At 48.7% G+C, this 27495-nt stretch overlaps 3 protein-coding genes and 1 non-coding gene across 6 annotated transcripts in view; 3 read left to right on the top strand and 1 right to left on the bottom strand.

The window, feature by feature from the left end:
- LOC114586471 (mothers against decapentaplegic homolog 4-like) overlaps positions 1 to 3569 on the top strand; it is a 35459-nt gene extending 31890 nt beyond the window's left edge. For all 3 annotated transcript variants that reach the window (XM_077920756.1, XM_077920755.1, XM_077920757.1), the window contains exon 12: positions 209 to 3569. In XM_077920756.1, coding sequence (XP_077776882.1) covers positions 209 to 420 — 212 coding nt within the window. In that variant the 3' untranslated portion in view covers positions 421 to 3569. The remainder of the gene's footprint in view (positions 1 to 208) is intronic.
- Positions 3570 to 6551: 2982 nt separating this feature from the next.
- On the top strand, positions 6552 to 13828 carry SNAPIN (SNAP associated protein). The gene is made up of 4 exons (XM_028709942.2): positions 6552 to 6796; positions 9956 to 10002; positions 12340 to 12458; positions 13361 to 13828. Exons 1-4 carry the CDS (start codon positions 6606 to 6608, stop codon positions 13463 to 13465), a joined length of 462 nt encoding a protein of 153 aa, XP_028565775.2. The 5' UTR covers positions 6552 to 6605; the 3' UTR covers positions 13466 to 13828.
- Positions 13829 to 14335: 507 nt separating this feature from the next.
- On the bottom strand, positions 14336 to 25447 carry ILF2 (interleukin enhancer binding factor 2). Its single transcript, XM_028709941.2, has 15 exons — positions 25281 to 25447; positions 23442 to 23501; positions 22848 to 22890; positions 22239 to 22343; positions 21568 to 21645; positions 20960 to 21062; positions 20787 to 20852; positions 20245 to 20361; positions 19910 to 19988; positions 18677 to 18764; positions 17759 to 17820; positions 17539 to 17653; positions 16333 to 16423; positions 14967 to 15135; positions 14336 to 14472 (listed from the first exon to the last, which is right to left on the bottom strand). Exons 1-14 carry the CDS (start codon positions 25283 to 25285, stop codon positions 14975 to 14977), a joined length of 1173 nt encoding a protein of 390 aa, XP_028565774.2. The 5' UTR covers positions 25286 to 25447; the 3' UTR covers positions 14336 to 14472; positions 14967 to 14974.
- A 443-nt stretch (positions 25448 to 25890) lies between these two features.
- On the top strand, positions 25891 to 25962 carry TRNAM-CAU (transfer RNA methionine (anticodon CAU)). Its single transcript has one exon. It is a non-coding gene; the product is annotated as a tRNA-Met (tRNA).
- Positions 25963 to 27495: the final 1533 nt, after the last annotated feature.

Raw genomic sequence — 27495 nt, 5'->3', positions numbered from 1 at the left:
AGCACTTTTCTGGGTTAGTGGAGTTTGTAACCTGAAGCGTATGTAACCTGAAGGGTATGTAACCTGAGGTACCACTGTATATCGCAATGTTTACCTGGTGATCTATCATGATGTTGAAAAACAGATATCACTCAGCCCCTGGTGCGCTGCAGCGGCAGTAGCCACAGCCACAGCCAAGCCTTGCACTCTTCCCTTTCTCTCCCTCCAGGTCTCTCAGCTGCGGCCGGCATTGGCGTCGACGACCTCCGCCGCCTGTGCATCCTCCGGCTCAGCTTCGTCAAGGGCTGGGGGCCGGACTACCCCCGCCAGAGCATCAAGCACACCCCCTGCTGGATCGAAGTCCACTTGCACCGAGCCCTGCAGCTCCTGGATGAGGTCCTGCACACCATGCCCTTGGCTGACCCGGGCTCCATCAACTAGATTAAATCGCGAGGCAAGGAAGACGGAGAGGTTCTCAGCGATCCCGCAGCCTCTGGGGTTTGCAGAGGGGCGGGGATTGCCGCCGGCGCTGCGAAGGAGACTCTGGCCCCCACGCTCATGATAGCAGTGGGGGCAAGTTCCCCGGAGTCTCCGAAAGGACCGAGACGGCGGAATTTGCCCTTGAACACGCCCTGCCGCCTTTCGAAGGGGTGCTGTGACTTTCTCTGTTCCCAGACCAGCGGCGGAATGAATGACTTCAAAGGGGTCACCTTTCTGGCCATCTCAAAAGACTGGTCCTTTTCTTGCCAGCTTTTCTCTTCTGAGCGCCAACGACCCGGTTGCGGCTCGGCTGAGCAGCTGAGAATCGCCGGAGAATCTCCACCCCACACACCTGAAAATCTGGCTCTTAGAGACGTTCTTCTAGGAGCCGGTCCTACCGTTAGATGGAGGGAGGCAGGTGCCTCTCAGGTGGCAAATCCTGGGAGGCAGGGAATGGCAGCAAGGATGTGTGAGGGCAGAGCTGGACTTCGCAGCCCCTTAGCTAGCCCCCTCTAAATTGGCTTGCTGCCCTAGGAGAGGATGGCGTCCCACTGCCGGCATTGAAGAGAAATCCAACCACCGGTGATGCTTCCCAGCACGCGAAATGGAGGGAGCCATATCGTCCTTTGCCCTGACGTGCAAGGACATATTTGGCCAGCTCTGATTTTTATGCTTTAAATCCCCAAGCGGAGGCTGCAATATATGACTTTAATCAGTTAAAGTAATCGAGTCGAACGATGCCCCTGACAACTCGGAAAGGACAAAAATGAAGCACTTGCGAATTTGGGTGTGGGGAACCTCTGACCGTCTAGATGAGGCTGAATGGCAACTCCTATCTGCCCCAGCAAGCATGGCCCAGTGGCCAGGGATGATGGGAGTTGTAGTTCAACAAGGCCTGGAAGGTCAAAGATTTTCCTCCACCTGCTATAAAGGGTTGCAATCAACGAACTCCGACTCAAAGTAGACCTGTTGAAATCTGTGGGCTTTGTCATTCCTGTTGATTTCAAGTGGTCTTACTCTTCCGTGGGACTTGTATCCCCCCACATCTGCAGGTGGTGAGTGCAATCACGTTGTAACGAAACCTCTAAAACATTGTCGGCCAAGAAGCAGTGTTTCCCTACCCCATGCAGATTCCGTCTAGTGAATGTCGCAGGATCTATTAATCTAGATTTCTTGAATCTACTGGGTTGCAGTTCAAAACACCAAATAATTGTGCCGGGGGGCGGGGACCAAAAGCCTAACTGATCAAACAACCCCTTTCGAATCTCTGGGGTTTGCCACCCAAACTGGACCTCTTATCTCTGTGGGAGGCAGCAGTCAGCCTTGGCCCCCAAATTCTGCCCCACGACATATCCGTTGGTTAGCTGGTTGGTTCCTTCCTGTGCCACTTTCGGACTTAACTGGAGCTATGTGCATGGGGCCAATTCTGCAGCAGCTCAGGAAAACAGGTTGAACGTGGTATCAAGGCGTAGCATTTCTGGAGAAATTCATCTTTTGTGGCCAGGTTTCTAGCCCTTTGTGACTGTGAGGGTAAGCAGCAGGGTGGTGGGGAAATGGTGTTTTAAGCTGCATGACCTTATATGAAGATTGCAGGCTCTTGACTGGCCTGGGAGCAGAATCACAGAGTTGGAAGGGACCCGGAGGATCATCTAGTCCAACCCCTCTGCAGTGCAGGACTATGCAACTCTCCCATACGGGGATCGAACCCGCAACCTTGGCATTATCAGCACCACGCTCTAACCAACTGAACTGTCCAGACTGACTTATGGAATGGCTTCTATGCTCATGACAGACCTGCCAACCAATCACCAATCTCTGGTGGCGACAGGCACCAGCTCAACTGGTGCAGCCCCTTTTTCTTAGCAGGGAGATGAGGTTATGGGGGCAAAGCCTCGTATAGATTTCTGGCCGTCAGGAAAGCCAGGAGGGGTTCATGTAGCGTGATCGCTTTCCTTTATTTTTATTTTTGAACAGATGTCTAGTTTGCCAAAATTCAACAGCTGCAGCTTTGCTCCTTAGCCAGGTTGTGTGTAAAAGCTGTACCTGTTGCACTTCTGCCTGCTACTCTGACCAAAAAAGGCACATGAGCCCTGAAAATGGAGGGAAAGTAGCTGTCTTCATTCTGCTCCTCTGCTCCATAGACCTGTGTGACGGCTGCCTAGGTCTTTCCAGCAGATGTCACTCATGCTGTGACATCCCCCTGTCCATCTGGGACCGCTTACAGTAGAGCAGAGCCACTTGGTAACTGGATCCTGGACTGCATAAAGCCAGGAGCAGCTAGCATAGCCCCCTCCAGATGTGGCAAGATTATAATCCCATGCTGGGGAAGACTGATGGGATATGTAGTCCAACAACATTGCAGGGTGCCATGTTGGCTACCCCCAGCACAAGTAACAACATATGTTGCTCCCTCCTCAGAGGGAAGTCTGATACCTTGCTGACGCCCCTGCAAAAGACTGCACCAAACACCCCCCATCAGCCATTTTGTTGTGAGGACAGAGGGGAATGGTGCCACGCTGAACCGGATTTGCCAAGGGAGATCCACTGGGAAGATCGGGTGTGACCACCCCATCTCTTGACTCAACAAGGTTGCCAACTTCCTGACGGGCCTTTGTAGCTGCGTCTTTTAACCATGGCTTGATCTGAAACGAACAAACCACATAAAACACTGCAGATGATTTTTTTCTTAATTTCTGTGCTGTGAGGACGTTTCACCGACGTTTCTGTAGACGAGGGGGCTTTAAAGGTACAGGAGTGGAGCCCCCAGAATGGTTTTTATATATTCCTGATAAGAGGGCAGCCTTATACGGTCCTTGTGTCTTGCACGGGGCACAGCACTCAGCCAGGAACAGATTAAGACAGCTTTTGCCAAAGCGGCGGGAGCCCTCTCAAGACATTTTGTTGACAGGCCCAGCCAGTGCTTTCGGAGAGGGCATCAGGTCAGCAAAGGCTGGCTTAGGGTCTCCAGTCCTGGGCCCAATCCTGTGGTTTCGGGCCTGTTATTTCGCACTGACATTCCTCTGTGATGCACTTGTTTGATTCCTCTTGTTTCGCCTCTGACAGTTCTGTCGTTTTTAGTAACCATTATTTAAAGGAGATTTTGCTTTTCACGTGGCTTGTGTTTTGCTTCTCATGCTTGGAAAGGCAGCTGGGCTTTCCCTTTGGATTTCTGCCACTGCCCAACACAAGATCGGCCCTTCAAGATAGCGGGGAGCCTCTGGGGTAAGTGGGGGGTGTGTGTGCCCATCGGCTGGCTTGCCTAGTAGTGCAAGCAAGTTCTCTCACGAAAGGAGCGAAGAGTCTTTTTTTCAGGCTAGGGGCCAGATTCCCCCTCTGGGTGGGCAGGGCACCAAAAATGGGTGGGGCAACAAATGTAGATTTATTTATTTTTTACCTCTTTGCACTAGGCTACCTTCTTCACCCTCTGACACTCCTCCCCTATTGTCCATGTAGGGAAGATGGAGGCAGCAATATCAGAGTTCAGAGACACAGCACAAAACACGGGAATGTGTGAAGCAGGGCCACTCGAGGGTGCGGTGGGGAGATTGTCACTGGGGCCAGACAGAGAGGCTTGGGGGCCACATTTGAGCCTTGGGAGCTGAGGTTCCTTATTTTATGGGTATAGCTGTGGCTATTCCGTGAATGTGTCTGTGTGTGTGTGTGTGTGTGTGTGTGTGTGTGAGAGAGAGAGAGAGAGAGAGAGAGAGGACTCAGCTATACAGCTGCAAATAAAATGTTTGAAGTATGTTTTAAGCACAATATACAGTGTGACACTAGATGGCAATGGTCAGCATTATGGAAAATTCAATGTATTTTTAAAAACGCTTTTTTAAAAAAACATTATCAGAACGTTTTTTATACGTATGTAGATTCCACCAGAGGGCAGGAAGCAGTAGTGGGTGCAGAATCCTATATCCCAAGAATCTCACGGTTTCGTTTCGAATGCAAGTTTCTAGTCCTTAAGAGAAGAGTTTAAAATGCGTGTACAGGCCGGAGAAATCGGAAAAGGTGGAGAAGCGGCCAGCCTAAGTGACCTCACGGCTTTTTCTCGCGATGCAGGATTGTGGAAGAGGGAGAGGCTGTAGAACACCAGCCTTGTGGGCAGAGGATTCAATCCCCGGCAAGCAGTTCTACTGGTTATTGGCAGAAATAAATATATATAAAGGCAAGCAGGTCCGGTTAAACTGATTGGGCATCAGGTGATAGGAAAGGCCCTCCAGAACAGCCTGTATTGAGGCTAATAGGCAAACAATCTGGTATTAGGCAGTTTACCCCCATCCTCCCATCGGGTTAGTCTGCATTGATATATACAGGTTGCAGGATTCTTAATGCAGAATCTGAGTCTCTGTGGAACAGAATGATTGCTTTTAATGTGGGTTCCCCACCTCCCACTTTAAAGGGGTTGTTTCTTATTAATCATTTGGAACAGAATGGGTTTTTCCCCCTTCTAACGTAGCTCTCCCTACCTGTATTGTTGCATTTATTTCTCGCCTTTGCTCCGAGGAGTGCAAGGGGGCATTTCATCCTCACAACAGCCACGTATTAATATGTAGGGTGGTGGTGGTGCCAAACAGCCACAGTCCTCGGATTCCAACAGGGCTTAAGCTACGCAAAAAGTCAGTGTTGTAAACATAAACTGCCCTTTTCCCTTATGGGGTATCCAAGAGCCCATATAGAGTCCTTACATAGGTTCCCTATTGGTAGGAGAAGATAACAGAGGCCAACCAGAGAATATTGAGAAGCAAAGCAGCTAGTAAGCTTGATCTTTATTGATCTGTTGCAACAGGGTGTTCCCCTCACATGCAGGAAAGGAGGAGGAACCCAGAAAAATGGCGTGCAAGGCCTTATAAAGACTTTTGAAATTGCCACCCTGTAGATCAAGACCGGGTGGCAGGTGGCGCTGTGGGTAAAACCTCAGTGACTAGGACTTGCCGATCGTATGGTCGGCAGTTCGAATTCCCGCGGCGGGGTGAGCTCCCGTCTTTCGGTCCCAGCTCTTGCCCACCTAGCAGTTCGAAAGCACCCCTAAGTGCAAGTAGATAAATAGGTACCGCTTTATAGCGGGAAGGTAAACGGCGTTTCCGTGTGCTGCGTTGGTGCTGGCTCGCCAGAGCAGCTTCGTCACGCTGGCCACGTGACCCGGAAGTGTCTCCGGACAGCGCTGGCCCCCGGCCTCTTAAGCGAGATGGGCGCACAACCCTAGAGTCGGACACGACTGGCCCGTACGGGCAGGGGTACCTTTACCTTTAGATCAAGACCACCCCCAGAAACATCATACATACATCACAGAAGGGGTGTAACCTAAGACCACGCCTCAGATACATCATACCTACATCACAGAAAAGGCGGTGTAAAACAGAAATATGAATGTTGTTTTTCTCCTGTCATTGTTTATCTCCTGTCTGGCAGGTTACTTGATTGGATTTCCTGGGGAGCCTGGCTAGTCTTTTGCAATGATAAATACTTAGTTCCTGGGCCAGGTCACAGGCTCACACCTTATTCATATCTTAAATGTGCCCTTAAGACAGGATTTGTGAGGAAAGAGACAATGGGGAGGTTTCCCAGTTTGACCTTGCAGAGAAAACATTTGCTCAGTTTAGGAATCAAAATGGCTTCAGGTCGGTCTTCCAGTGCTGATCTATGTACGTGCTTGGTTGGTACGCTTATGAACATTACTATATCTAAGACCATAAAATTCCTATCACACAACCCATTTAAACTGCAATATATATATTTTTGGACTGCACTGAGAATTCCACAGCGTTCATAAAAGGCGACTTATTTCCAGTCTGGGTAAAGAATGATACATGCAGCAAGTTGAGTGCAAAAAAAGTGCAATCCTCTCTCTATGTTCTACTTTTAAAAAAAGCACACAACTGTTAAATCCTGTTAAAACGAAGCACAAAAAGCTTCACAATTAATATATTTCCCAGCTGCCTGCAGAGGACTTCATTTCCCACAATCCCACTGGCGGCGTTCCCGTCCTTCCCTCGGAACTCCTCGCGAGACTTCAGCTATCCCGCCTTCTCCTTCCCCCGCCCTGTTCCTCGGCCGTTCTCTGGCCTCCCGTGATCCTTTGCGGCGTTGCTCTCGCTTCCCTTGACCAAAGTTGTCCCGGCAGGCCTTGCGGCGGCCAGTCAAGCGCGATGGCGGCGGCGGCGGCGGCAACGACAACAACAACCAGCACAACGGCGGCGGCGGCGGCGGCGGCGGCGGCGGTTCCTTCGGGTCCGGCGAGCCCGGCTGGCCCCGCGGCCAGAGACCTCTTCGCGGAGGGGCTGCTGGAGTTCCTGCGGCCGGCCGTGCGGCAGCTGGACACGCACGTCCACGCCGTCAGGCAAGTTGCGCGGCAGGCAGAAGTTCTCCAGGTGCAGCTGCTTCACGCCAGCCCCGCCCTTGCGGAGAGCGGGGAACGCAGCCTTTCCAAAGCGGCTGTCTGGCCCAGAGCGGGCGCTTGATAGATGTGCGCCTTGGCAGGCAAAAGTTCTCCAGGTGCAGCTGCTTCACGCCAGCCCCGCCCCTGCGAAGAGCGGGGAACGCAGCCTTTCCAAAGCGGCTGCCTGGCCCAGAGCGGGCGCTTGATATATGTGCGCCTTGGCAGGCAAAAGTTCTCCAGGTGCAGCTGCTTCACGCCAGCCCCGCCCTTGCGGAGAGGGGGAACGCAGCCTTTCCAAAGCGGCTGCCTGGCCCAGAGCGGGCGCTTGATATATGTGCGCCTTGGCAGGCAGAAGTTCTCCAGGTGCAGCCGCTTCATGCCAGCCCCGCCCCTGCGGAGAGCGGGGAACGCAGCCTTTCCAAAGCGGCTGTCTGGCCCAGAGCGGGCGCTTGATAGATGTGCGCCTTGGCAGGCAGAAGTTCTCCAGGTGCAGCCGCTTCATGCCAGCCCCGCCCCTGCTGAGAGCGGGGAACGCAGCCTCTCCAAAGCGGCTGTCTGGCCCAGAGCGGGCGCTTGATAGATGTGCGCCTTGGCAGGTAGAAGTTCTCCAGGTGCAGCCGCTTCGCGCCAGCCCAGCTCCTGCTGAGAGCGGGGAACGCAGCCTTTCCAAAGCAGCTGCCTGGCCCGGAGCCGGCACTTGATAGATGTGCGCCTTGGCAGGCAGAAGTTCTCCAGGTGCAGCTGCTTCGCGCCAGCCCAGCTCCTGCTGAGAGCGGGGAACACAGCCTTTCCAAAGCGGCTGTCTGGCCCAGAGCGGGCGCTTGATAGATGTGCGCCTTGGCAGGCAGAAGTTCTCCAGGTGCAGCCGCTTCGCGCCAGCCCCGCCCTTGCGGAGAGCGGGGAACGCAGCCTTTCCAAAGCGGCTGTCTGGCCCAGAGCGGGCGCTTGATAGATGTGCGCCTTGGCAGGTAGAAGTCGGCCAGGTGCAGCTCCTCTACCCTGCCCGGCCCCTGTTGGTAGATCAGTAGGGATGCAGCTTTCTAAAGTGTATTTCCATCCGTAAGTTCTGCAGCAGCAGAGAACAAGCCCTGCTGCCGTCTTCCGAGGGAGGAAGCCTTTCCCATATCTGAAGACAGGAATTCACAGGATTATACCGTGCAGTGCCAGATTAAACCACAGAGCCTAGGACTTGCCGATCAGAAGGTTGGCGGTTCGAATCCCCGCGACGGGGTGAGCTCCCATTGCTCGGTCCCTGCTCCTGCCAACCTAGCAGTTCGAAAGCACCTCAAAGTGCAAGTAGATAAATAGATACCGCTCTGGCGGGAAGGTAAACGGTGTTTTCGTGTGCTGCTCTGGTTTTGCCAGGCTTTGTCATGCTGGCCACATGACCCGGAAGAACTGTCTGTGGACAAACGCCGGCTCCATCGGCCAATAAAACGAGATGAGCGCCGCAACCCCAGAGTCGGTCAGGACTGGACCTAATGGTCAGGGGTCCCTTTACCTTTACCTAAACAAACTATAGCTTAGGGCCCCACTCTCTTGGGGGCCCCCAAAAAATTTAAAGGAAAAAAAATATGTTTGCATTATTAAGTTTATTATGAATAAAAAATCATTTTAAGTTAGAGCTTAATAATTATTTCCCTGTTAATATACTTCTTAATTGTATTTCACTATTAATATACTACTTAATTGTATTTTAGTTCGACAATTACTTTGATAAAATACATATTTTGTTATGTGCAAATGGCTTTAGATACCAATTAAAAGGTAAAGGTAAAGGTACCCCTGCCCGTACGGGCCAGTCTTGACAGACTCTAGGGTTGTGCGCCCATCTCACTCAAGAGGCCGGGGGCCAGTGCTGTCCGGAGACACTTCCGGGTCACGTGGCCAGCTTGACCAGCTGCATCTGGCGAGCCAGAGCCGCACAAGGAACGCCGTTTACCTTCCCGCTGGTAAGCGGTCCCTATTTATCTACTTGCACCCGGGGGTGCTTTCGAACTGCTAGGTTGGCAGGCACTGTGACCGCACGACGGGAGCGCACCCCGCCGTGGGGATTCGAACCGCCAACCTTTCGATCGGCAAGTCCTAGGTGCTGAGGCTTTAACCCACAATTAGGTCCCTAAATTACCATATAGCATATATTCAACACAAAAAAGAGTGACAATTTGTTGTTGACAAAGGACCGCTGGAGATATAAAGGGCCCCATTACCTTCAGTAGCTCAGGGCCTCATCAAACCTAAATCCGGCCCTGATTATACGGAGTCCATCTAGCTCAGTATTGTCCACACTGACGGGCAGTGGCTCTCCAGGGCTTCAGACCAGGGAGTGTCTCCCAGTCCTACCTGGAAAATGCAGTTGAACCTGGGAATTTTTGCTTGCAAGGCAGACACTTTTATCAATGAGCTGTGGCTTTTCTCCGAACTCCTTTGACTCGTATTATTTGTGGGCCCCTCACCCCGTGAGAGGGAACGAACCTCCCTCTGGTATTTTAGTTCATTATGGTGCTGGAGGAGACTCTTGAGAGTCCCATGGACTGCAAGAAGATCAAACGCATCCATTCTTAAGGAAATCAGCCCTGAGTGCTCACTGGAAGGACAGATCGTGAAGTTGAGGCTCCAATACTTTGGCCACCTCATGAGAAGAGAAGACTCCCTGGAGAAGACCCTGATGTTGGGAAAGATGGAGGGCCCAAGGGGAAGGGGACGACAGAGGATGAGATGGTTGGATAGTGTTCTCGAAGCTACAAACATGAGTCTGACCAAACTGCGGGAGGCGGTGGAAGACAGGAGTGCCTGGCGTGCTCTGGTCCATGGGGTCATGAAGAGTCGGACACGACTAAACGACTAAACAACAACAACATTACTCTTCTAGCCCACTTTTCCTTCAAGGTGGTGCATGTGGTTCTCCATTTTATCCTCACAACAACCCTGTGAGGTTGGTTAGGCTGGGAGAGATAGTGACGGGTCTGAGGTCACCCCAATGAGCTTCCTGGCTGCATGGGGTTTTGAAGCCTGGTCCTCTGGCATGAATGTTATTTTTTGTGAGCTAGTACATTTCCATGACATTCCCCCGCACCCCATCCCCAGGCTGTTATATTCATTTCTTGTTTTTCCTTGCAGGGAGAGTCAAGTGGAATTGCGGGAACACATCGACAGCCTGGCCACAGGTAAAAATATCTGCACAGCGGGAAGAATGTTTGATGAGAACATAACTGGGAGGCCAGAAGAAACTGGTTGCTTCTGGGATTTGTTAAATACTTTACCCCTTTTTCTCCCAACCAGGAAGTAACAGCAACTTCAATATTGGTTTGTAAAATATTTTGTTCCTTCCTGTTTAAGCTCTTTGGAATCATATCCAAGGGGACTTAAGCATTGCCCCACCTGCTAAGAAATGAAGTAATGACTGAGCCATATTCACTGAGCAGTAAAGAGTCTGCAGTGTCTTGTTAGAAGAGGCCTCTTTGAGCAGCAGTTTCTGCCCTGAAGGGCCAATTTTGTTAAAATTGTTATTTACCGTATTTTTCGCACCATAGGGCGCACCAGACCATAGGGCGCACCCAGTTTTTAGGGGGGGAAATCAAGAAAAAAATATTCCCCCCCCAGCCCCTAAGCGCAGCGTACAGGCTGCGCACAACCTCTCCCTGCCGGAGGGGTTGCGCGCGGCTATGGCACAAGCCAAGGCAGCGAGCAGGATGGATCCGGGCTTTCCTGGGAGGTGGGGGGATTCCCTCACCTCTCGCAGAAGCCGCGCAACCCCTTTAAACAGATCACGGCTTCTCCTGGCTTTTCTGGGAGGCGGGAGAAGGGACTGACTGGCCACGTCAGTCCCTTCTCCCTCCTGTGGAAAAGCCCGCAAGAGCGCACGGAGCTTGTGTGCGGCTCTTGGGGGCTTTTCCCGCCTGCCTCCCCCCTGCATTTGCTCCATAGGATGCACACACATTTTCCCTTGCTTTTTAGGAGGGAAAAAGTGTGTCCTATGGTGCGAAAAATATGGTATTTAGTCTAGCTGAAGTTGTTATAAAAGTTAAAATACATTACACAGTTAAAATAATTATTAAAATCAGACATTTTGTCAGATAAGAGTTTGCTCCCCTGAAGAATTTAGCTTTTCATCCCCATAAACTTTTCTCTTTAAAATTGCTCTCTAAAGGCAAAACAAACCACTTTTTCAGAGGTGTAGGAGGAGCTATCCTATAATAAAAAGTTAATTAAATACCCAATTGATCTAACTGGGAGATTTAAATCTTTGAACAAAGCTGCTCTTAAGTCCTAGTAGACTGGGCAAACTAGTCAGTAATGGGGTAAGTCTTCAGGCACATGGGCAAACTCTCTCTTCATAGGGAGATCTGGCAATAGAATCTTTCACCTATGGCAGCGTACATAGACTGGAGCTGTAGAGCTGTAAAGGCTTTTCTCTGTTTGATATTTGTGGTGCTGGTTACGTAGTGAGGGCGAGGGGTCTGAATGGGTAGTTTGGCATACCAGGCAGAAGTGTGATCAGCACAAAAACAACGCTTTAAAATAGGAGATTTCATGTGATGAGATGCCATCTCAAAGTAGAACAAACTAAGAAAGTCCAAGGAAAGATCATACTTATCAATAACATGTAGCATTCCCTGATTCCAAGATGGAGTCACCCCTTTGTTAAGACTCAGCATCTCCTTGAAAGCAGAAAGTGCTAAAATGGGCCCTATCCCCTTTTTAAATTTTGGCCAATGCCTACCTAGCAGTTCAAAAACACGTCAAAGTGCAAGTAGATAAATAGGTACCGCTCTGGCGGGAAGGTAAACGGCGTTTCCATGCACTGCTCTGGTTTGCCAGAAGTGGCTTAGTTATGCTGGCCACATGACCCGGAAGCTGTACGCCGGCTCCCTCGGCCAATAAAGCGAGATGAGCGCCACAATCCCAGAGTCGGTCACGACTGGACCTAATGGTCAGGGGTCCCTTTACCTTTACTGGCAAGGATATGCACTCTGGCCTTCAGCCGAGGGCCAATAATACATTCTAGTGCTCCTGTAAACAATCTGAGATATTTCCCCACCATACACCACCAGGGAATAGTGTTAAATCTGTGTGGCATCTTTTATTTTAGGGGAAGGAAACATGAGGCCCTCCAAATGTCACTGGACTACAACTCCCATCTACCCGTCAGTTGGGCCCTGCTGGCTGTAACTGATAGTTGCTGGAGGGCATGTTAGTAGCGAACTGGCACTATCTCATATTGAACTCAGGGCCTTTTGATGCCCAAGATGTGTGTTTTCAGGGCCCACCTTATTCCTACGGCTGTAATTTGTTTTACATTCTGGATTTCAAACTGTCGGCACCCACCCTGGGACCTGTGGTGAAAGGTGGGTAAAATAAATGTTAACAACCAATCCTAGATCTTGCCTTGTTAGGTCAGTTGCTGAGGTCAACTCCGCCATGGGCGATGTGGAAATTCATGGTTCAAATCCCGATTGGACTCGTGCCTAAAAACCTTTCCCCCTCCTCTCTTCCCCAACTAGAGCTGTGTCGCATCAACGAAGACCAGAAGGTAGCCCTCGACCTGGACCCTTACGTCAAGAAGCTGCTCAATGCCCGGCGCAGAGTTGTCCTTGTTAATAACATCCTGCAAAATGCTCAGGTGTGTGTGTGAGAGGGGTGGACTTTTTATACCAACCTTCCTCTTATGTAACATATTACAGCTCTTTAAGTTGCTGGAGCTGGCAGCCAGAGTAGGCCCTCACTGCTCTGTGGTAGAGAATCTGCCTTGCACGCCTTGTATTTGATCCACAGCATCTCCAGGTAGGTGGAAGGGGGGAAAGGGGGGGGTGTTCTTTGCCTAAAACTCCAGAGGGCTGCTGCTAGCGAGAGTAGACAGTATTGAGCCAGATGGACTAGTCATTGGACCTGGTTTAAGGCAGGTTCCTACGTTCCTACCTGGAAACTCAGGACTGTAATTCATTTATTAAATTTATATACCACCCTTAGTATCTGAGGGTCACAAGGTGATTTGCAATATAAAAAATATTTAACTGTGACGATCGGGACCTAGAGGTTGGGCATTTAGAAGCACATTACACTGATTCTGTTCTAGTTTTGGTGGTTCATTTGCTTCCATGCTCAACATCTATAGTCCTCTTCAGCCCCAGTAATTGTAGAAACACGCTGAGGTGTCAGTATGTGTTTGGGGGGGAAAGTCTTGAAGGTCTCCTTTGTTAACCCACTGCCTTCCAGATATTATGGATGGCCCTTAACACTATGGATTGATTTAACTGCTATGATTAAATTAAACTTTCTCCCTCGCCCTTGGACTATAGGACTAGCAGGCAGGCTATTTAGAATGCTGACCCTTTATTTTTTCGCCGAGATATTGTTGGAAGGTGCAAGTCCTGACTGAAAACCTATCATACAAAGGGCTGGCAGCACAACAGGGTAGCTCAGTTGGCGATGGTCTCCTGCTCCTCAAGAGGACTAGAACTTGTAAATGGATCTGTCTTCACTGCTTACGAAACTCTTGCTGAAACCATTTCCTTTCCTTTACAGGAGCGCTTGAGAAGGCTCAGCCATGGTATAGCGAAGGAGACTGCCCGCAGAAAAGCCATGCTTGAATCCGGCGGTAGCTACCCCCAAGGCTCGCCCAGCAAATGAGAGGACCTTTCCTAAGGGAAAAGTGGTGCGATTTCCAGAGCTGCCATTTCCTTACGGATGCTGCCAGCTTCTAAGCACAACACAGAGAAAGATAAAGAGTTGGGCTGTTGGGCACTGCATGGTGCTAAGAAAAGCTCCTGCCCCGCGGACAGGAATTCCTGCATATGGAAGACTCCTCATCTCATAAAGAAAGAAAGGTTTTGGGCACAAATTTCCTATCATGCTTCCCCCTGCCGAGGTACTCTTTCAGGTGGAGTTGGTGCAATTGGGCCTGCTTATGGCTGCAGAGTGACACGGAACGTGGCCGAGAATGGTGCCTCTTGCTTGTGCAATAAAAGTTCACTGCTAGTTAACATGGGACAAGGCCTCCTGTGCTCGGTCTGTTGCACTTTGGGGGTTTCTGAAAGCTGTTGTAGGGAATGCTGGGTTAAGCCGCTAGTCACAGAAACTTTTCATGCAAAGGAAAAGCAAATGGGAACAAAGATGATCCAAGCTAAGGGACATATTTGGGAATAGCAACACGCTGGAAGTCTGACTTTTAAATAGATTTTGTGCTTTTCTTGAGCATCCCCTGGCCTGAAGTTCCAAGCCTGGTGCTCAGTGCCCAATGAGCTTGGTTTCAGCTCTGTTTACTATTTCTTCTGCTAAAAAAAAGTCTCCTAGTTCTCACTCTTGATCTAAATAAAGGAGGTCCTGCTGAGAGATAGCTAAGCGTTTGCAAGAGTTGCTAACCTTTTCATTAAAAAAAAGTTGCCATCTTAGGAGCTTGACCACTTTCCAGAGGTCACTTTTCTAGCAGATCTTGGTTCTTATCAGGTGATGTAACCAATTGGTAGATCCAGCACCCAGACAGACAAACCAACTAACAGCTTTTAAAAGGAAAACACAATTTTAATAGCAAGAATTTTAAAAAACAAGACAATTAGAATAACAAACAGAAAAGGGGAGTCAGGTTTGGCCTTCTTCAGCTGTTCATCCATCAGTAGCAGAGGCAAGGGGAGAGGTCACTGAAAGACAGAAGCAAAACAGCTCTTGAACACCAGCTCAGGCCATTTCTCCTCTTCTTTGCTCCTAAATCAGCATTCTAAGCAACACAGGTATTCCACACCATAATTATCCAGGGGTCACTAGCCTCTTATCCACTCTACCCCCCACCAGTCAAATAAAACAAGCAGGCACACCACTTTTAAAGGGGTCCTGGGTAAAAAGTATGACCCAGGAAATTTAACCTCGGCATTGGAAAGCACACGCAGCTCCAAGAGGGTGTGGGATAGAGTGCCATCTGTAGCTCTCACTATCAGGGTGAACATATCCAGAACAGACACCAAGTGAACGGGCTCAGTGGAAGGGAAGCCAGGAAGAGGGAATAAAGGCGGCTGGAGTGGAGGAGGGAGCTCTTGGCATAACCAGCTATCAATCAGGTGTGCTGGGAGAGCTGTGTTACTGTCGGGGGGTGAGAGAAACTAGAGAGGGCTGCCCCCTTGAATCCGCCACATCACACCTGGCAGGTCACTCTTGGGTTTCCATGTTCTCTTCCTCCTCTCCGGTAGCAGTCTCTTCCTGGTTCTCTTCCTCCTCTTCCCCTTCCTTCTTCTCAGGTGGTTTCTCGTAGGCTTTCTCCGACGGGGTCACAATCACACCTTCCCAGGTAGACATCTCGGTAGCCAGGTCTGCGAAACAAGGAATGTTCCAGGGTGGTGGTGAGTCAGGTAGTTAAGCCTGTACAACCAACACTGCACTAGAGCAGGAACCTTCGGCCCTCCAGATGTTGCTGAACTACAACTCCCAGCATTTTTAGCAATTATGAGCAGGAATGAGGGGAGTTGTAGTTCACCCGCAAGGCCATGGGTTCCAAATACCTGGGCTAAGTGCACCGAGGAACGAGCAGCCGAGGGCCAGCATCCAATCCTATGCTTGTCTTATTCTGAATTTAAGTCACACCAAGTTCAATGGGGCTTACACTCAGGTTAAATGTGATTAGGATTGTTGTTTGATGCTGCTGACAAGCCATCTGTTGGCCATGGCACATCTCCCCTAAGATAACTCTCCTGCTGGATTTTCGTTGCCTATTTCTAAACATCTTTCACCTCAGCTACAGCCAAAGGCTGCAATGTAGTAGAACAAAGTGTGGCTTTATTCCTATATGTAGACCACCCGATCCCTCTAGCATAAGACTTGGAGCCAATAATATTTTAACACCAGAGGCTGCTGCTGCTGCTCACTTGCCTAGAGGTAAAGACTAGTTACTTCCTTGGTTACAATAACTGAGTGATAATGTGTGCCAGTGCCCCCATTCATTATTTTTATTTATTTAGAATATCTGCACCCTGACTTTTGGCCAAAAAGGTTCCCAGATTGGCTTATGTACAATCAGTTAAAACAAGACAGACCCTGCCTGTATGCTTGTAATTTAAAGGAACGCTACACACAAAAGGAATCAGGGGGCGGGGGGCAAAAACTTGGGCACTGCTTCTTAACCAGTTGTTTTTATAATAGCCGGGTGACCCAGTTCAGGGGTAGGAGGCACCTGATGGAACAGAGGAGTGAGTGAGCCCTTCTTCCTATCTCCCATGGAGGCAGTCTGATGAAACACCTGCTCCCAGGTGACAGCTGAAGGAGAGGAGGCCTGATGGAGCAGGCCTGTCCCAGCAAAACTGTTTGAGAGAGCTCCACTTTCCATCTGTCTTTCCAAGATAGGAACCTGCCTTGTACCCGGTGAGACTCTTGGGTCCATCTAGCTCTATACCGTCTACTCTGACTGGCATTCTCCAAGGTTTCCATCGGGAAGGTGTCCCAGCCCAACAAGGAGATCCCGGACATATGCTCCAGCCACTGAGCCGCAGCTCCTTCCAAGAGCTCCTACTTACAGTTGGCATCTCCTTCTTGCCCGAGGATCTTCCGGTATCCGCCATGAGAGAGAATGCGGACCAGGGTTTGGGCTGTGTAGCAGACCATGTCCTAGATGGAAATAGAAAGACCAGTCACACATTGTCCCCTCTCTGCACTTTCAGGACCTCTCTGGGCTGCAAATCCACCTGCACAGCACGTTTCTCTTTGAGTGACAGCAAGGGCACACACGCTTGTCTCTTCAAACAGTGCAGGACACACAGTAGTTGAACTTCATGCTTCTGTAATCTGCAAAGCATCTCAAAGCAGGTGTGACACCTATGGGTCCAACTCTGACAATCCTATGCAGGTATTTTAGCCATGAGGATTAGAATTTTTTGTAGGAGGCCAAAATTTGCTGAGAAGTTGGAGGTGTGCTGCTTATCTTGCCCCCCAAAAGTATTTGAATACTTTTTCATTGAATACCTCTTTCGCAGAGTTTACTTTGAAACAGCCCTGGCAGGCCAATATTATTAAGAGTAGAGGCTTCGCTAAAGCCATGTACAGTGGTAGCTCAGGTTAAGTACTTAATTCGTTCCGGAGGTCCATTCTTAACCTGAAACTGTTCTTAAACTGAAGACCACTTTAGCTAATGGGGCCTCCTGCTGCTGCCAGAGCACGATTTCTGTTCTCATCCTGAAGCAAAGTTCTTAACCCGAGGTACTATTTCTGGGTTAGCGGAGTCTGTAACCTGAAGCGTATGTAACCTGAGGTACCACTGTATACTAAGTCTGTGTCAGAGGCAAGGGCTTTCAGCTCATGTTTATAGCCACTATACCAGCGATGGTCCTCCATGTGGTGTTGAGCTCCCATAAGCCCCAGAAGGGCCAGTGGCTAGGGATAATGTGAGCTGGGAGTCCAGCAGCATTTGGAGGGCCACAGGATCCCCACCCCCTTTCCCAGACACATATCCCAACCAATCAAGGATCACATATCAATGTGCATGCAGATGTAACTAGTGTATGTGTGTGTGGATCACGTGGCCCTGCAGATGTTGATGGGCTCCCAACTCCCATCAGCCCCAGCCAGCATGGCCAACGGTCAGGGACGATGCTGAGCTGTGGTTCCAACGACACTTGGAGAGCCACAGGTCCTCATCCCCTCTTGTACATTCTTGTACAGATGTCCCCCTCAACCTAAATCCTTGCACTATACGGTATCTCAATTAAAAAAGGGGGATGGGTTACCTGCTGCTCCAGGGTCATAACTGTGTGGACTCTGAAGTTCCCGCTCTCACAGGGGTCAGTGATGCCGACAGAGCCAGGAAGGAAGAGCCCAGCGGCCAAGATCTGAAGGCAGCGCCTGCGAAGAAGCAGCAAGATTAGTAATAATACCCCCGCCATGTAGCACTTGGAAGACACAAATTCTCTTCTTCCCCCCTGAATTTTAAAAGGGTTTTGACTATACCTGTAGGCGACATTGAGAGCCAAAGGCTGCCGTGTGGGGTTGTTCATCACAGCATAGTGTCCCTAGAACCAAAGAGAAGAGCAAATAGTAGAGCTTTGTTTTCTCCATCCTGCTTCCCCAGTTACTGGCAATACAATTCTGTCTCTTTTGACTTGGGGAAGGATTCCAACGAGATTCAGTTGGGCTTACTAAGAAGACAGTTCAACATTTTATTTCATTAAGCACTGGCAGCCTCATACCTGGAGCTGCTCAGGAATTTTAGGAAACAACGAAAACCACTGGATTTTTGAAATCAGTGGTTTGGCAAGCTTCAGTCTACCATCTTGATTCAAAATGGCATCCAACTGGATCCAAAGGTAAGTGAAAAGCTGCTCACTGATCTCAGGAGACATCATGCAGCAAATTGGTTCCACTGCCTTAAGAGATGTCCAAATGCACAGCACACAACTTTCCAATATATATAGTAAATATGTTGTCACCCTTTCCTTCCCTGCAGAATATTTATATTCGCAGGGGGAAAAAGTTAAGTTAAGGAGCACCTCAATCTTATGCAATTACCTGCAAATGAAAAACAACCCTTCTAAGTATGCACTATATTATGGATTAAATTATTCAGGAGACTGTCTTTGACCCAATGGAGTCTCCACATTCATTTCCTGTTTCTCCATCATCTCTGCCTTCCTTAACTGTTTTAAATTCATGATTTTTTTTTAAAAAAAGATCTGTCCTAGTTCTGATCTACAACTTCAAAGTGTTGTCACACAGGGAAAAGGGATGCAGATCGCTGCCAAGCTTCTCTCAACCGCAAAAACAGGATGCTTGAATGTTTTGATCAAGAAAGCATAACATGAAGCAGCCACCATTAGAGAATCAGCCCAGACTGGAAGCCAAGCACCTGCCCTTGATCTCTCCACATACCAGCAGGTCAAGAATCCAGGGTGTTAGGGGTTCAAAGCCTGGGAACCGCATCCTGAGGTCCTTCAGCAGACGGATCAAGACTTTCACTCTGAAAGAAGGTAACAATGTCATTCCCAGAATATTTAGTTACCTGTATATACTTTTTAAGTGTTGTTGATATTATCCTTGTTTTAAAATGATTTGTGTGTGTGTGTGCGTGTGTGTATTTGTTTTGAATTGGCTTGTGGATTATAGCCATGTTTTATTTATTTGAACCATGCTTGGGGGGGTGTTTGGATCAAGCCGTTTTTAAATTTTCTAAAACAATTGGTGGTGATGGTTTTCTCTAGAATACTGGACTCTAAACTACTAAAGAGAAGGGTGTCCATTGGTGGATTAGCCACAAAACCTACATGAAATCTCCCTATTTAGAGGCATTTACCTCTGAATGCCATCTGCAAGGGGGCAAATTCTGTGTTTAAGTGTTTGGCTTCTGTCTTCATATTCTACTTGTGGGCTTCCCAGAGACATCTGGTGAGCCACTCTACAAAACAGGATGCTGGACTAAACTGACATTTTGGTCTGATCCAGCAAGGCTACTGCTCTTATGCCAGCTTAAGTGAACCAAGTGCAAAGGCATGAATCTTGCGCAAGCAGCACTAGAAGCGAGCAAATCTACACAAAGAACACCTCATCCTTGTGCCTCAACTGCCCCCATGCCAGAGTCCGGAGAATCAGAAGGAGGCTCATTGTGAATAGACATACGCCCCCAAGATACGGGAGTTCTGCCAGGAGTTAGGACCTGGACCAAGAGCACCAGAAGGAAGCAGCTGGAGCAAGTCCAAACTCAGAGATGCATCGAAGCCTTGATGTTTCCCAGTGTAAGAGCTAAGATTGACCCTAGTTTGCCTTAGGTTTTACAGATTGGGGAGCTTCCTCCCCTGTGTCCTTCCACAAGGGCAGGAGAACCCTTTTGAGCCTGAAGGCGGCATTCCCTTCTGGTGGGCGGGGGGCAGAGGCAAAAGCGGGCAGAGGAACAAATGTAAATATAACCGTTATGCCATAGGTTAGTTTCTTGCACACACCTCTCTGTCCTACATGCAGACAAGCAAGCGACATTATCAGAGCTCAAGGACACACTGCAGTTAGGTGTTTTGTTTTGTTTTTTAAAAAAACACCTTGGGGGCAAAAGCAAGGCTAGAAGGCTTGGAGGAGGAAAGGTGACTCCCCAGGCACAAAGGGAGAAAGACTTACGTGGACTGAGATGCGTTTTCCTCAAACCAGCGAGCGTGTCGGATAGCTGCCAGAGCACTCTGAAGCACTTTGATATCCACTGGTGAGTGGAGAGAAGACGATAGAAGTGGCAGCATTAGGGAAACTGTGTTCAGCAGGGAAACACTCCTGCCTTCTATGCTCGGCACACACACCTCAACCCAATAAAAACAGCACTCAAGGCGCTCTGGGCAGGTTGCTCTTTTCTACTCTTCTACCAAAAGCACAACCTATTTAAGCAAGGTCAACTTCCATCCATCCTGCCCTTCCCCCTGCCCCTCCACTGCAGAGAAAACAAACTGCCTGAATTTCCTTACGGTGCAACTCGGGATCCAGCTTGCGGAGGTTGGGGGGCACAGTGGTTATAAGAATCTTCACTGTTGCATCTGCAGAACTGATTTCGAAGCCGGTCTCATTGGTGAGCATGGTCAGGACTAAGGGGAGAAAAAAACAGGAATGAAATGAGCCAAGAAGTGACTGAAGAGTAGCTACAGATCTCAATGCTTGGTGAGATTTCTCTCTGTATTGTGGACCAGATAGTACTCTGGACCCCAGTAGTGAATCTTGCCCAAATCAGTGGTCCTTCAGCAACTCCCAGCAGCCCAAGCATGGCCAAGTATAAGAGATGGGACTTGCAGTCAAGCAATATCTGGAATGCCACAGTCTTCCCATCCCAAATCCAGCCAATTGCATTTGAGGCAAAAGATGGGTGTTTTCCCGAAGCGCCTCAAGTGTCCATTTGTTTCCTGGCTGTGCCACTAGCATATACCTTTCCCCCTGGGGTTATTTTGCTTGGAATGCAGTACTGAGTGTGCTGATGCATAGAACAGGGCAATGGCAAACAAAACGGGCTGCTCACCTTCAGCAGGATCCTGCGTCCTCAGGCTTTCCACAACTTTGTTTCCCAAGGCGGCAACAGCTTCCACTGTGGATGGAAGCAGAAGTCAAAATTCATTGCAGAAGGCTCCATTAGAACACACTCCCCACCCCACTCTGCCATTTTCCCTTCCCTTTGCAAATACGAAAACTTACATGTGGGCAAGATTTTCAGGATCACAACTAGATCTGCCACATTGTGGCCAGTCATCATGGTTCCTTTCTTGTAGGAGCCCACTTGGCGAACCTCTTCGATTTGCTGGCAAGGCGAGAGAGAGAGAGAGAGAGAGAGAGAGATGTACACATAAATATGCTGTTCAGATCTTCCCAAGTTGGCCCACAAAGCCTCCAAGCCCAAGTACATAGAGCTAAAAAAGGAAGTTGGAAAAGTGACCCTCCTTCCCACTTCCTCTTTCAACTCTATGTTTTTTACAGACTCACAGCCTGCCACTTTTGGGGTGGCTGATCCGGGTAGTGGGGAGAGAGATGAACGGAGAGAGATGGTGCCCATTGCACTTGCTCAGAAATTCAAATGTAAACTTTAAAAAAGCTGTTGCCTGTGTCACTCTGAAATCTAGGCTAGAGGGACTGATGCGATCCTGCCTGGAGGTTGGCTCAGCGGAGATTCTGTTTCAATCCCAGTTTGGCAATTGTGTCTACTGAGAGAAGTCTCACAGCAAACCACAACCCTTCAGATTAAAACACATACTCCCTTGATAAACATGAGTATTCTCCCAATGTCTTCTCAGTGAAGACTGACTCACCACTTCAAATGTTCCTGGAGCCACAATCAAGTTGTCAATCACATTGTTGATCTTGGTCACCAGAGAGAGGATAGAAGCCTAGTACAGAAGGGGGAAATAAGAGTAGTATGTGGCTATTTGTTTATTACCTTGGTTTATATACCGTATTTTAATGTGCAATTGGCCGTTCAAGGCAGCTGTGCAAAATTTAACATATTAATAAATAAAACATCCAATCCAAACCACAAATTACACAATAGCAGTTAACTGTATTCTTTGCCCTTCATATTACAATGTCTAAAGTAAAAAAGACAAGACTATATTCGTATATCAAGGAAGGACTGCAATGTTATCTAACTAGGAGATTTAGTAATTTTATTATTTCGGGAATGATTTAAATCTTAAATTCAGGAACGTGGCTTATTTTTTGAGAATGGGTGGTGAAAGGCCTCTTAGAAATTGTAGGCGATATGACATTTAATGACGATTACTGCTTTCAATTTTTAGCACAAAGAGCATTACTGCCTTTTAATTTATTATTGTTTTATTTTAACTCCTAGAGGAAACAGAGGTCTGACCACCCCTATATAGGAAAAGCAACTGAATAATTTTATCCAGGGTTCCTATCCCACCTCTTTGACAGAAACCTCTTAATTCTACCGGGGAGAGTGCAGCAATCATGCAGGACACACCTGTTCAGCAGAAGTGGGAGCAAGGTCCTGATTTCTCTTTAGCAAGGCTTCGCTGAAGGCAGTCTCATCTGGGGCTGGTTTCACACGGGGGAAAGCCATTTCGCACTGAAGGAAGGAGGACACCTTTATGAAGACTTTCACACACACACACACACACACACAAAATGCACTATGTTCATCCTCAGTGGTCCCATTTAAGCAGTGTTCATATATGTGGTTTCACCACTCAGCACCACTAAACAGCAATCTGTGCACATAACACAGCCACCAACAACAGGCAGGTATTGAACAAACAGGACAGTTTTTTGTTTTTTAAGGCAAGGTAGGACCTCCAATTTGATCTCACCCATCTCTTCATGTGTACTTATGTGTGGGTCTAAAAGTCTGATTCCTACTGCAAGGCATTACAAAAATTGATGTCAACCTTGGGCACTACTTTTCCCCTAGCATATTTTGAGAATGCAGGCGCACCATTTCATGGCTGTATCCAGAAAGCTTCCATGTTCTCCAATCCCACAGCTTGCTGGGTTGATTTTTAATTTCCCAAGACAAACTTCTCAAACTTAGGACTGCCAGCCACATTCAAAAGCACCCATCAGGCCTACTTACCACATAGAAGTCAAAAGGGATGTGAGGCACGAAGGGCCGGAACCTGAAACACAGTTAACATAGTGAACTTTGATTTTGGTCTTGCCAGAGTTTACAGTACATTCAAGACCTATGTCACAGGCTTGATCATGTTCTTTAGCTTATCCTGACTTTACTTAAGGGATGTTATAAGGAAAAAGGATGTGAAGCTGACACCAAGAGCCTATGTGTGATTATTCAGCCCCAGTATATTCAATGAGTTACTCCCAAGTAGGCTTCCTGCCTAGAAAACTTGGCCATCTAAACCATAGTGTGTTCTATCTACCGAGACACAGTTTCAGTTGATCCATTTTGGCCTTGTACGGATGGAAATGTCTCCTGTCTGAACGCCCATCTGCTTCCAGTCATTGCAGGTAAAACTTTGCTGAATAGACCAGTGGGCTTCCTTCAGTATTCCCTGGAGAGAACCCAGCCTGAAACCCTGGACAGCCGCTGCCGTTAGTGGAGACAATACTGAGCAGGTAGATGGACCAATGGCCCTGCACAATATAAGGCAGTTTCCTGTGTTTGTGCTGCTAGAAATGGACAGACGCCAAACTTTCGTGTGGGACTTACCCACTGCCAGGACCACCCCGAGAACCAAAGCGTCCGCCACGACCACGGCCTCTGTCACCCCTGAAAGAAATCATGGGGGAAGAAGAGGGGGGAAAGTCATAAGTACAAGCAAGAGCCACAATCTGCTATCAGCTGTTCCCAGCGCTTTGTTTCCTTACACCCTTTCCCCCCATTTACATTAAGCATCGGGCAACTGGTGCCCTCCATCCAGAAACCCATCATTCATGACTATTGTCCATGTTGGCTGGAGCTGATGAGAGTTGGTGTCTAGCAACATCTGCCGAGTCACAGGGTCCTCACATGTGGGGTTGACAATACCAGGTTGGGCAGACTAACAGTTATCCTAAGTTCACTTCCTTCTGCTATGCAGTGAATAAAATAAAAAATTTCCTTCCAGTAGCACCTTAGAGACCAAATAAGTTAGTTATTGGCAGTTATACCAATAACTACCAATAACTAACTTAGTTGGTCTCTAAGGTGCTACTGGAAGAAATTATTTTATTTTATTTATTTTGTTTTGACTACGGCAGACCAACACGGTTACCTACCTGTAACTATCCAGTGAAGTCACACATGCCTTTCGAAGCTCAATAACACCCAAGGCCCATGAAGTCCCAAGCCCAACCCGCTCTTGTTGTGAAGTCGATCTCCCAATTATCTGCCAACTGCAGAGAGGTAGACTGCATCTGCCCCTGGAAGCCTCACTTTCAGCTACCTCACCCCTCCCTGTTATCTGATGTAGAGAAGGTAGATTACTTCTGTACATGGAGGTCCACCCTTTGGCTATCCTTTTTCTCCCTTTCCATTATCTGACCCTTTGGCTGTTGTATCTCTCTCCCGTAGGAGGACAGTGGTGTCCACCAACTTGGATGGCTATCAAAGTGGATTTGGCAAATTCACGGGAGAAGGAAAGTACCCATGGCTATTAGCCCTGATGCCTCTGAATGCCAGTGGCCAGAAAGGGAAAGACGGCTATTTGTGTTGTGGGGATCTTGCTTCTGTGCTTCCCTTTGGGGCAGCTGTGGGACCAGGATGCTGGACTAAGAAGGGGCATTGGGACCTGATCCAGCAGCCGGGCTCTTCTTCTGTTCCTGGAATGATAGTACAGTGGTACCTCTGGTTAAGTACTTAATTCATTCTGGAGGTCCGTTCTTAACCTGAAACTGTTCTTAACCTGAAGCACCACTTTAGCTAATGGGGCCTCCTGCTGCTGCTGCGCCACCGGAGCACGATTTCTGTTCTCATCCTGAAGCAAAGTTCTTAACCCGAGGTACTATTTCTGGGTTAGTGGAGTCTGTAACCTGAAGCCTATGTAACCTGAAGCGTCTGTAACCTGAAGCGTATGTAACCCGAGGTACCGCTGTATTGTGGGAGTTGGAAGGGGGCACCAAGGGTCATCTAGTCCGACCCGTTGGAATCTCGAGTCCTGCCCTCCAGAGCAGGAGAAAACAATCTCGCTCCGTCTTCGATGCGTCCTTAGGAGGGGCAACGGGAATTCCATCTTTAGCCATCCTGTCCCTCCCCGTTATATGGCACTTGGCAAGGGGGCAGGGCAGGCAGACGACAGCCGGAGGTGGAGCTTCCAAGTGCAGCAGCAGTCTATCTCTCTCTCTCCCTCGCGCGCTCCCATATTCAGGTAGAAAAGCAGACTTTTCCGTCCCTGGAGGTTCGGGGGTTTCCCTGTCCTGCTTATTGAGCACAGTTCGCCCCAAACAAGCGCCCGCCCCACAAAAAGTGAGCGCCCGCCTTGACCCCCAATCCTTCCATTCCCCTTTCCCTGCCCCCAATTCCCCTCCCCCGCCACGTGGACCCCCATTTCTCCCCCCTCCCTTTACTCGCCTCATGATTCCGACGAGCAATAACCGTCGCTGCTCCTCCGGCGTTAAAAAAAAAAAGAAACGGTGCGGCGAATGTTGGGGGGAGGGGGCCGAGGAAATATGAAAGAAAAGCCGCCCGGCCTACACTTGCGCCCGCCGCTCGGCGCACCTCGCAACAAGCTGCACCTCTATTGGTCCCCTTAGGCAGTAGCAGCCGCCGTTATTGGCTGCCGCCGCGGCTCCCCTCCTTCAGCCAATCCCGTCCTCGTGTCCCTCAGTAGCTTCCCGCCCGCGTCTTAGCATCCGTCATCTCATTGGTTCCTTTGGACCGTCTGTCATTCGGAAGACTCGCGCACGCCCCGCGAGCGGTGAGCCAATGGCAAAGTTGGTAGCAGGAAGTGTGACCAATAGGGCAGGGCTTAGTGGGAGCGGGAAGGGAGGAGGGACCGCGCAAGGGGAGGTGGGGAAGGCGCATGTGCGGCTTCTGGGCAGCTGAGTTCTTTGGCGACCGCTAGAGGGAGAGAAGGACGCCGAAAGGAGGGAGCGAAGAGGGAGACAATAGTGCTTAGCGCGCACGCGCAGAACATGGTGCGGCACTTATAGAGCATCAGTGAAGCATTTTGCTCGCAAGCAGCAGAGTGGCGCAGCGGAAGCGTGCTGGGCCCATAACCCAGAGGTCGATGGATCGAAACCATCCTCTGCTAGCCTGGTATTTTTAAAATTAGTTCGAGTTGGATTATTTTAATGAAAATATTTAAATTAATTTTTAAAAACTCTATTGAAGCCAACGCAGCACATTATTTTGCAGCAGTGTGATTACTAAGGCCCAGCATGGGTGTATCAAAAACAGACAAATATTCTTTCTTTTTTTGATAAGTGTTATGTAGCGTATATTGATTTCATTACAGTAAAGTCCTTCTCTCCTACAATTTTTACCCATATATCAGGAACATAGAAAGCTGCCTTATACTGATTCGGACCATTGGCCAGTCTAGATCTCCTGGGGTTTTCCCCAGCCCTTCCTGAAGATGTCACCAATTAAACCTGGTCCTCCATGCAAAGTAGATCTCTACCTGTTGAGCTACAGTCTGTAGTATACAGTCATTGCAAGAATCCTGCTATGAACATGGGCTGGAACAAGTCCCATCCAACTCTACAATTCTACAACTCTCTTTTCTAATTATTAAGATTTTTATTAAATTTTCATAACCCAACTAATTTCAAACCTCAAATTGGTTATGCATTCGTCTTATAATTTGACCTCCCACCTTCCCTTCTGTGCTGTTTTCATAGCCATCCCTTTTACCTACGGTGTAATATCACAATTTTCACCGATACATATTCCTCGATTACATCACACATTTCATCCAATATATTCCTCTATTTCATATATTACCATTTCCCCCCATTGCTCAGTTTTCAAATCCCTTTCAATTGGTTGTTATATTCAATCAATCAACCTTTATCAATCAAAGGTTGTTATATTCTACAATTCTATATTCTCATTGTGTGTTCTTTTCGGCCTGAGGTGGTACATTCTGGAGCAGGCAAGGGAGAAAGGATTATTCAGTCCTACAGGTGGCAGTGTTGTCCTTCAGATGGCGAAATTCGCACTCGGTGCTCACCTGTTGAGCGTAATGCTAGGCCCCTACGTTTGAGGCATGCAGAGAGCAAGACACTTTGAATTGACCCCCTAAGACCTTTCGGACCCCTCTGCTCCTTATGGGTCAGTATTTTCATTATAAAATGAATTAAAAAAAACTTTACAGAAAAGTATGAAGTAGCCCAGACATCAAGGAAGTGTTTATCAAGTTGCTATCCAGGTGTTGGTCATGCCTGATGATCGTCTTCCAAAGCAAATACTCTATTCCGAATTTTAAAATGGAAAGCGTAATGCTGGTGGTCAACAAAAGAGTTTTAAAGACTCTCTCAAGGCAAATCTTTAAAAAATGTAGTATAAACACAGACAACTGGGAAACACTGGCCTGCGAGCGCTCCAGTTGGAGAACAGCCTTTCCCAAAGGTGTCGTGGGCTTTGAAGACACTCGAACTCAGGACGCAAGGGAGAAACGTGCTAAGAGGAAGGCACGCTTGGCAAATCCACACCGTGATCAACTCCTGTCCGGAAACCAGTGTCCCCACCGTGGAAGGACGTGTGGGTCCAGAATTGGCCTCCACCAGGCATAGGCAAACTCGGCCCTCCAGATGTTTTGGGACTACAATTCCCATCACCCCTG

This window comes from Podarcis muralis, chromosome 16 (assembly GCF_964188315.1).
Source record: "Podarcis muralis chromosome 16, rPodMur119.hap1.1, whole genome shotgun sequence".
NCBI classification, from domain to species: domain Eukaryota; kingdom Metazoa; phylum Chordata; class Lepidosauria; order Squamata; family Lacertidae; genus Podarcis; species Podarcis muralis.
This window is presented reverse-complemented; position numbering and strand designations above follow the sequence as displayed.